Genomic DNA, 10,924 nt, shown 5'->3' on the forward strand with positions numbered 1-10,924 from the left:
CGGTTACTAGCTGAGAAAGATTAAAGTTAAGGCAGAAATCGACAAAACTTTTGGCCTCTGTGTGTCCGAATACCGAGAATGATTGTATGGTACGCCAGTCTATCTGCGGGAAGTTAAAATCACCGAAGAGCAGGATTTGCGCGTTTGGGCGGGCGGTTACCAGTTCGCTTATGACGTTGTTCAGTTGATGACAGAAATCAGAAGTAGCACTGGGCGGTCTGTAACAGATACCAATTAGCACTTTTTTTGGAAAGGCATGGATTATCACCCATAATATCTCAAGATCTGACGTAACGTTAATTAGCGAACAGCGACTAGTACACCACCACCACGGGTTCCTGCGCGGTCGTTCCGATAGAGGCAGAAACCGGGCAGGTCGGCTAGAACTTCGCTATCAGTAAGGGCGCTGCTCAGCCATGTCTCAGTTAGTAATCGTATGTCATTACCGGTTGATAAGACTATGTTAGACACCAATTCACGCTTTGGGAGGAAACTGCGCACGTTGGTGTATATTATAGAAAGCGAAGCGCTATCTCTGCAGCAAGTCGGTGTTATGTTATTTTTCTGTTTGGGGTGATGTAGCTGCTATGCCACCTCTTTAACACTACTCGAGGCGGCATCAAAAGTATATCTTCTTGAACCAATGAACAAGGTCTTAAAGCGCAGAGAAAACGGAACGACTTTACCTTTTGCGAACGCAAGGAGATGTTTTCGGGAATTTCGAACTGATCGAGAAAAGTCCTCACTAATACTGTAGTCAGTGCCCTTAAGCCTTCGGCCATTCGAAAGGATGTTTACTTTGGTTTTATGGAATGTAAATTTTGCTATGAGGAGGCGAGAGTGATTGGGGGAGTGACGACCGATGGGATGTGCACGTTCTATTTCTTTTGGATCAATCATCAGTTGCAACTTATCGCGGCACAGATCCACAATCAATCTTTCGCAGTCGGCAGTGGTTTCCGAGCCAGAAGGCTCAGGAATGCCGTAAAAAATTAAGTTATCCCGCCGTGAACGATTTTCGGCATCGTCGATGCGTGCTTCGAGCTCTGAAATGCGAAAAATAGCCTGCTCAGTCGTGGTGCGCATTGCATCTACTTCGTTTCGAATGGGCAAAAGCGTCTGGTAGTGACCCTCAAGGTCGTTCATTCGTTTGCTTAGATCAGTAATTGCTTTGTCGGTAGAAGTAAGTTGCGACTTAAGACCCTGAATTTCAGTGATCAGCTGGTTCTGACCAGCGGTTAGTTTTCGCAATTCGGTTAGTAGGCTTTCAGGAATGTCAGGACCGGGGTTCGTTTCAACATCACCGGCCAAAATGAGCAAGGCATGGATAATATGGGCACATTCGACAGCAATGGCGACACAGCAGTGCGGGCTCGGCAACTGCACCAGGAAATAATTGCTAGACTTTTTAGAAAAGAGAGCGTATGGTTGACTAACCTGCATTGCAAAAGCGAAAGGTTTAGCGAGCTGTGCAGATGCGCAGTCGCCGAGCCCACAAAGCTGTGTCGATGGCCGCGTCCAGTTTATATCTGGTGGCTGCGTTGCCGTTGATGACGATGGGGATTGCCACCCCTGACTGAGGACCAACGGCCGCCACTTTTTCTGTAGGATGTCCGGATATGACGCATCGCTGGCACGGAAAACCTGGATGTTCCCTGGCTCGTTTCCTTGGCAGTCGACCACGCGCCTCGACGAAGCTGACGGAGCAGCAGCGGTTATCGCAGTCAGCAGGAAATGCACAGTAGCGAAGGTGACGATCTGCATTCCAAAAGCGAAAGGTTTAGTTGAACCACCCCGGCGCGACGGCTCCACTGGCTTCCGGCAAGTCAAAAAGGCACGCTCCTCTACCCAAGCTACCCAAAATGGACCTCAAAATCACATTCCGACCCAGCGGCGGACTGTGCGTACGACAGTGCAACGGCGGAGTGCTTCTCCCACTCGTGTGCGCGGCCGCCCGCATTGACTATACGTAAAACTGCCCGGCAGCAGGACAAACTGCGCCTGAACCTATTCAATAACTCGTTCACGGTCAGCACTCCTGCTGAGGTCCGAGTGAAGAGGTATGTGGCTGTGGACTCTTTGCAAGTAGGCACCGTGAAATATCCACTCCTCGCTTACGTGGCCGCCCCTGACGACGTGGTACGTGGCATCATTTACAATGCGCTCTGCAATCAAACCGAAGAAGAGATCATCCAAGACTTGCAAGCCATGAGTAAGAGCTCCCAGTACACAATCACTGACGCAAGACCTTTGGGCAAAACCAAGTCTATCCTAATCACCTTCATCAACGTGCAAGCGCTCCCGAAGCGGCTGAACTTCTATGGGACTCTATATGCCTGCCACCCTTTCAAGGGGAGGCATGCCACAACTGCTGGAGGGCAGGGCACAGAGTGGGCGTGTGGCCGCACACCAAGAGCAACCGCTGCCCGCGAAGCCAACCACCTGTACGGCTAGGTACATCCTCTGTGGAGAGGCGCACTTCACGGGGTCCAAGAAGTGCGGTTTGACCGCTCCGGCAGCCACCGGCAAAGTGGCCCTGGTGACCGAGAAAACTCCGACTCCACCCACCGACGCAGCTCCCGCAGTCGCACGAGGGTGCCCTCCAGCAGAAGACGGCCAGGGCCTCCCGCTCCAGGACGCAGTAAAGGACCAGGTCCGGATCCACCACAGAGCACGGCCGGACCCCGAGCCGCTCCACCTCCTACCCTCCTCTACCTGGGGACGAGACTCAGTCCACGAAACAGGTGAGCTGGAGGCCGCGGTCTCCGTCTCTCGAGTGGGAGAATAAGGAGCTCAGGGCTCAGCTTGAAAAACAAAGTGCCGAAATCGCCCAACTACGTGAACAAATTCAATTACTGCTCCACCAGCCCCCGCTAACGCTCCCTTTGTCAGACACCGCCCCACTGCGCCGCAGGCATCTAACCATCCACCACAATCCCAGCGCAACGTCCCCCACCAGGAATCCCCCCCAGAGGCGCCGTGCGCAGACTGACGGCAGTGCACCAAATTCGCAAAACGAATCCATTTCTATGACGGACTTGGCAAACGCTATACAAAGCATGCATCAAAGCCTCATGGTCATGCAGAAAGACAATGCTGCTCAGATGGCAAACACAGCTAATAGACTGACGGCGCTCGAGCAACGGCAGGTCACCCAGGAAGCAACCCTGTCTCAAATACAAACTAGCGCAATGGGCTGCTACCTTCAAATTCTACAGCCTCGGCCTCTGTAGCCGAATCCTTCCACAGTCATCGTCATGGCAGCACACCTAAACGGGGCAGTGGTATGGCAGTGGAACTGCCGGAGTTACAGGGCTAACCTGCAACTCTACCTACAGTCCCTGCCCACAAATCAAACACCCACAATCATAGCACTTCAGGAAACACAAGGGCCCGCGAAGGTCCCTAATTACACACCTTTCGAGACAGCCCACGCGACCTCCATCAGGGTAGCCACGTTGGTACACCGAATTCCGGTCATTGATGGAGTGCTCGTAGAACTCCTTCCCCGAAACAGACACGACACCAGTCTTTCTGTGCTGAACATCTACAGCCTCCCCCCGCCCCCCCCCAAGGGCCCTGCGACCCCGCTACTAACGGCGATACGTAAAACTTCAGACATCTGCGGAAGGAAACCATTAGTAATAGTAGGCGACTTCAACGCAAATCATACTAGCTGGGGATACAAAAAGAACTGCAGGAAAGGTACCACTCTATGGACATTCATCCAAAATGAGGGGCTCTCGCTCCTCAACGATCTCAATTTTCCCACAAGTATAGGCAACAGTGTCCAACATAACACAAACCCGGACCTTACTCTCACTAAGCACATGCCCAATGCAATATGGCTCAACACGCTAAACTCATTGGGCATTGACCACTTTATTATCAGCCCCCGTATCCCTACTCGCACGCTCTCTAAGACACAACGCCGCCAAGTCGCCATTACTGACTGGGACAGGTTTCGCAAGATTAGAGCAGCCGCACCTGAAACCATCGATAATCTGGTAACGTGGGTGCAGCAGCTTCTGGGAGGCGCCACAAAGGTCACATCCCAGGTACCAACCACATTAGACTCAGAACTCGCAGACAGTAGGCTGTTACACATGTGGAAGGCGCACAACAGTTTACAGAAACGCTGGCTAGCCAATAAGCATAATCGCAAACTCAAAACCAGAATCGCTATCCGTGTCAAGGAAATAGAGGAAATAGAAGAGCACGCGACACACCTAACATGCCAGCAGTGGGGGCAGCTGTGCGAACGCATGAGTGCCAATTTGGGCCTAAAGGACACGTGGGCATTCCTGCGATGCCTGCTAAACCCCGAAACCAACAAGATCCAACAGCGCAAGAGTATTTCGCAGTTGCTTCAAAGCAACAAAGCGGAAGACCAAGCACAGCTGGTCTCTCTGCAAACCCAAAATCTGGCGGACAGCACAAGGGTCCCCTTACCTCCTTATGCCGGCCAGGACAACCCGGAACTGGATGCAGACATCACTGTCTGGGAAGTCCGGAGAGCCTTACATAAGGCCCCAGGGGAGGATAAGATCACCAACAAAGCTCTTCGAAACCTTGACAGATCGATACAGGCGATCACCCAACTCTTTAACTCGCACTGGGCCGCAGGAACTCTCCCACCACAGTGGACTCATGCAAAGATCACATTTACTCCCGAGCCAGGCAAGCTGCTAGATATAAAAAAACTACGGCTGATTTCACTAACCTCATGTCTCGGTAAGCTCTTCGAACATGGCATACTAGAAAGACTCCACCACCATATGCAAATGCATAATCTCTTCTCTCACACAAGGACTGGCTTCCGCGGCCATCTATCCACGCAAGACGTCATGGTTCAGCTCTCTGTAAAGTCCTGCACCCCCGGCAAGCGAAACGCACAAAAGCCATACTAGCACTCGACCTCCCCGAGGCCTTTGATAATGTGGAACATACCGCAGTGCTGAAGGCCTTATCCGATGTACACGTAGGGGGGAGAATTCACGCCTATGTCACAGCTTTCCTACGGGCCAGGACTGCGGTCCTGACTGTGGGAGAACTGACAACAAATAAGCTCCAGCTGGGTAGCAGAGGCACACCGCAAGGATCAGTGCTCTCGCCACTCCTCTTCAATCTCACTCTCATTGCCATGGCCAGACAGCTGGCGAACATTCCCAAACTCTCGCACATCCTGTACGCAGACGATATTACCTTGTGGACCACCACAGGCAGCACAGGCGACATGGAGGCTACCTTACAAGTAGGGGCCGATGTGGTGGCGGAGCGGGCTGCGGCAATAGGCCTCGCGTGCTCCCCCACCAAGTCGGAACTTCTTGTTCTCCACCCTGCCAGGAGTCACCCAGCTCCGTATCCACGTGGGGACGTGCTCCATTCCAGAGGTCACAAAGCTACGAGTGCTTGGCATGGTCATGCAGAATAACGGCAAACACACGGCGACCGTACCCAACCTCACCACCACAGTACAGCACACTATGCACATGGTCAGGCGAATAGCCAATAGACACAATGGGATGCGAGAGCATGACCTGAGAAGGTTAGTGCAGGCCTTTGTCATGTGCAGAGTTGTATACTCGCTCCCATATTTACATCTCACCAGGGTGGAAAAGGAAAAAGTCGATGCCCTTATACGCCAAGCGTATAAGACAGCGCTTAACCTCCCAAGGCACACGCCAAATGAGCGCTTCCTTCGCATGGGGGTACATACACCGCACAGCCCAAATCGGCTCCACAGGACGGACCACCACAGGACGGCACATCCTGGACAAACTAGGACTAAGCCCGACCTCCGAGGAAGATCACACATGTTCCTTACCATCAGACATACAGAACTTGCTCACTATCCTCCTCCTGCCTAAAAAAATGTCACAGTTTCGCCCTAAGGGCGAAGCAATGAATGCGATAGCAACACAGCAATGTCATACGATGTAAGGTGAGCGGCTCTGGTAGCAATATAAATTGTAGTAATCATGAGCTGATTAAGTAAGCAGGTGTGCTGCGGCGTAAGTAGACCGACATGAAGAGAGACTCGATGACCACGAGAAGGCGCGTGTGAAACGGTGGTGTTGATGAGAAGCGCTTCCCGTGGGCAACGCGTGCGAAGGGACACACCTGTAGCGCTGCACTGCCGATCCGGGCAGCATTGCATGTGTAGCGTGCGTTGGAAAATGTGGCCCGACTATTACTAACTGAATGAACAAGCATGGTGTGAGCGCGCACAAACAAACATGAATAGACCACACTGAATGACTGCAGACAACGACTGTCAAAACGCTGGCAGCAAGCGCATATATACGCCGCAGCGGCGAAGGTACGTGCGGTCTATCGCTTCAACGGAAACTGAGCGGCGAATGTACGGCGCATAAAGGCCAGAGCTAGAGTGTACTAGATAATGGTCGAGTGGGCCGAACGGCGCTCTCCCGCTGAGGCGCCGCGTGTGGAAAAATTTTGCGAGGGCGCTGCGAGCGAACTGGATTGGGGCGGAGACGCGCTCCGCGGCATATTCAACGCACTTTCGCTGCGGGCGCCGAGGCCGATTGCGCATAGTACGCTCTTAAAATAGTGCTTTATTTCAACTGCAAATTTATGTTTACACTATCTTGCCAAACATATATATTTGAGGCATGGATTATACAACGCGTCGTCTTCAGTTTTGTTGTCGTTGTCAAGCGCGTCGTCTGCTAGCGAGCGCGCGTTCGCTACGCGGACGCTGGCGGCGCCCAGTTTTTCTCGCAGAACGTCTGTGTAGTACATTTGTTTTTATGTTTTAGTTCCTTTGGTGCGCTCATGATTCTTGACGGCGGGTACCAAAGGTAGTTTCAGTCAAGTGAACCATTGTTTTTAACACTGTCTTCTAAAAGCAACTGGCATCTCTGCAACATGAAGCTACGTACGAAAATTTTATTATTGATAGCGTGTCATTTTACGCGCGCTTCTTGTCGGTGGATATTGATTAGGAACAATGATCGAAGAAAACAATATTAAAGTGAAATAAACCAGGTTTATTAGCTGCGTGGCGCGAAGAATGACCGATGTATTTCTACGTAATTAAATCAAAGGGTACATTGAGAATGGTACAAATGGTACAGTGAGAACTCCCGACCGTGCACGTTTGCATACGAAACACACGTATTAGTGAATACTGCACATAAAACTCTCATTCGCAGAAATAATATTCATAGCAGGCAATTAAAACTATATATATATATATATATATATATATATATATATATATATAATCTGTGTGTGAGAGAGAGTTATTGATATGCTGTACGACGCCGAACAGTCGTTTCCGTACGAATGTAATGCATAACAGCACCATTGAAGTCTCAAAGGTGAGTGACCGATGCAAGTTCGGACTGTTATTCCGAATGATTGTGCTGCCGGAGAGTTGTGGCTGTTGCGCAGAGGCGCAGTTCCTGAGAAAATTAACGCAGGGGTGTTAATAGTCCGGCTAATAAGCTGCTAATAAGCCCTGATAATAAGTGTAATAAGCTGTCATTCAATATAAATGCCCCGTTTTGGGGCAGCCAGTAAATCTGCTAACTTGATTAAGGGAAGGAAAAATTTTTTTTTTGTCAGTCTCACCATCTTTGCAACCCATTAAAACTGGGTGCCCCATGTGGTACCACACTTATCTTCTTGAACGAACGCAGCAGATCTATCTACACATATCTGTACGTGTATGTGAGGTATGCCGTTTCTCTAATTGCTTCATTATTGTCGTTATGATAGTGCGTCGAATAACTGAAAGCAGCCGTTTATAATATACAAGCTGCTTAGTTGAGCGGACAGACATTTGGGAATGGCATTACATTTATGCATGAAATATAGGATAAGCGTAACATGTTTTTTCTCGGAAATCAGACTCGAGAATAATTTATTTTGTTTACACTCCTAGCAAAAACACGAAGAACGCAGCCACCTGTCTTTTTTTTTTTAGTTCAAACAAATTTGTGGGTTTTACGTGGCAAAACCACGATATGAGTATGAGGCACCCGGTTTAGATTTCCCCACCTGAGGCTTTTTAACGTGCACCTAAATAGAAGTACACGAGTGTTTTCCATTTGTTCCCATCGAATTCCGCAACGGACTGAACCCGCGAGCTCCAGTTTAGCAACGCAACGCCGTATATCCACTATACCGGGTGTTCGAAATTAAGGTTTAAAATCTCCTGTGGCAGTTAGCACAATTCTCATTGATGAGCTGGGTTATTCGAAGAGGCGGACATTAGTAGCACGAGAATCGAAACACCTATTCAACTTATTAACAAAATTGATTAATGAACTTCTTAGTTAATTACTTTACGACACATATTGCAATTTACGAATTGTAGCCGGTGAGGTTGCAAAACGCATCCACTTGAAATGAATTTCCAGAATGACACCAGAATGACACCGACCGCGATAAATGACCCCGTACCCATTACTCCGCTTTCTGTTACGCGAGTAAGGCGGAAACTTGAATACAATGTTGCGCTGCAGTTTTTTTTTTTTCAATAACGATGCTTCCCGTAAATCTGAGTACCCACCGCGGGGGCTCAGTTAGCTAAGGCGTTGCGCTGCTGAGGACGAGGTCGCGGAATCGAATCCCGGCCGCGGCGGCCGCATTTCGGTGGAGGCGAAATGCAAGAAGCCCGTGTGCTTGCGTTGTAGTGGACGTTAATGAACCCCAGGTGGTCAAAATTAATCCGGAGCCCTGCACTACGGCGTGCCTTATAATCAGAACTGGTTTTGGCACGTAAAAAACCCCAAAAGAAGAACGAAATCTGAGTACAAGGTGCCGGATGGGGCAGATATGCTTTACTTGTTTGAAGCGGCAAGCAGGAATGTTATATATGTTTCTCCGTTTGCGTTCCGCAAGACCTACTGATGAAAAAACTATATGCGGAACAATACACACGAGAGATACATGCTGCTTGAAGAACGAGAAAAATATTTGTTCTCCAAAGGGAACCGTACACTAACATAGTAGAATGAAAGCCGACACTGCGGCCGCAATGTACGGGCAATCACCGAGCGGCATTAAAAAATAAAATGAAGAGAAAGAAAGGCATTTGTTCTTAAGACATATATACGTGTCATATTCGATTATGAACACCATTCGAGAGGTCTGAACGCAAATACCAGCGCGCGAAGTAGTGCGATTGACCCTGCCGAGCAGTATCGCCAGCAGTTTCCAACGGCGCGACCTTGATGCGGCCCAATCCAGTTCGATCGCAGCGCCGCCACAGTATTTTTCCACGTCGGGCGCCTCACTGCAAAGCATGCGCCGCCCCAGCCGCTCGTCCCACTCGACCATATTCTAGTACACTCTAGTCGGAGCCGTGGGGAGATAAGAGACGGTGCGGGTGAGACGAGCGCGGTTGTTGGCAGTGTAGAAGTGCGCCCCCGCGAGTTCCGCGCTGTGCCTCGGAACTCGCTCAAGCCATTGTGGAGAATGAGTTCGATTCGAGGAAGTTAATGAAGATCAGGTCTTCTAATATCTTGCAACAAGTGTCCTTAATGAGTAATCGGGGAGTGTATAGTACTGATTTTAAAAGAGGAACCCCTTTTTCTTGCGTATGAATGGTAGATGTTTCTAAAGACATTTGAAAATGTTTTGTTAGCACGCACTCATACCTCTGTGTAATTGATAAAATAGCCTTTCTACTTAAAATTTATTTTGAAAGGTGTTATTCAAAACTTCGGCACACGTGTTGACAGGAACGGCGCTATCAAAAAAGTTTACCAGAACTGGTAGTTTTCTGGCACGGGGCAAAAACATGTGAAAATTTGCGTACTTTATTTTTCAGCTTCTTTGACAGTGTATAAGAATGAAAGCTGAATTTAGTTATTTTCAGTGTTGCTCTACTTGTGACATTCCGCGACAAGCGTGCACAGATCCAAAGCACGATCTGTTTATTCTTCTTCCCCCCGTTCCCACCAGATCTGTCCTTTGTCATCTCGGCTCACTCTCCCGGGCTTTGTTTCACCCGTCCGCTGCGAATAAGGGATGACGTTGGCAATGGTCCATCGCACCGTTTTCCGTGCCAATGGTCTTCAGTACTCTTTCTTTTGTAGCGAATTTTACCACTTTAAACGGCTCCACAAGTTTTGTGTTAGGACCGCCATATCCTTTCTACACCAGAACCATATCGCCTAATGCAATTGCGGGATAATTTTGTGTTATGACGCTTGTCAAATGCTCTGTTCATCGCTTGCCTCTGCTTCCTTTGCTGTTGTCAACTTTTCTTCGTTTCATTAAAGTTAAGCTTCTCTGTTATGCCAAGTATATTGTCCTCAGGCAAACAGGCAGGCTCCTCAATGGCGGCGTATTGAATACCGCATCCCAGAGTGCTCGTATGAGATCTATTGTGGTGCGATAAAGCTGCTTGTAGGCAACACTTCCATCCTCCTGGGAATTCTGGGTACATAATTATATATTGCTTTATATCTCGGATAACTCGCTCTGCTAGTCCATTAGCTGATGGATGGTATGGTGCTGTGAACTTCAGGGTAATGTTTCTGTCTTTTGCCCACCTTGCAAATGCCTGACTCTTGAATGCAGGGCCATTGTCGGATACGACACATTTCAATCCTTTAAACATATCTCTATTCAAGAGAAATATGACAGCATCAGCATTTTCTTTTCCTGCCTTGGCAGCTAGCATCCTTGCACATTCATCAATGCACGCTAAAAAGGATTGCGTTTTCTTCACTCCTTCGCTTTTTTTTTAGCTTCAGCGAAATCTACATGTACGGTTTCAAATGGCACATTTGAATGAGGTGGAAAAATAATGCTGTTTGTCTTCTGCCTATATCTTGCTTTGTTGAGTTGACATTGTTGACAAGAGATAATGTAATCGCTAATATATTTCTTTATAACGGGCCATGTAAATATTCTCCTCATGTTGTAGTATGTTCGCCAGAAG

General features: G+C 48.9%; 1 protein-coding gene across 1 annotated transcript; it reads right to left on the bottom strand.

Annotated features, from left to right (window-relative positions):
- Window positions 1-473: 473 nt before the first annotated feature.
- Window positions 474-1,747, bottom strand: LOC119462024 (uncharacterized). Its single transcript, XM_037723383.2, has one exon. The coding sequence runs from the start codon at window positions 1,441-1,443 to the stop codon at window positions 586-588; it is 858 nt and encodes a 285-aa protein (XP_037579311.1). The 5' UTR covers window positions 1,444-1,747; the 3' UTR covers window positions 474-585.
- Between the last annotated feature and the right edge of the window lie 9,177 nt (window positions 1,748-10,924).

Source organism: Dermacentor silvarum, chromosome 8 (genome assembly GCF_013339745.2).
Source record: "Dermacentor silvarum isolate Dsil-2018 chromosome 8, BIME_Dsil_1.4, whole genome shotgun sequence".
In the NCBI taxonomy this organism is placed as follows: Eukaryota; Metazoa; Arthropoda; class Arachnida; order Ixodida; family Ixodidae; genus Dermacentor; species Dermacentor silvarum.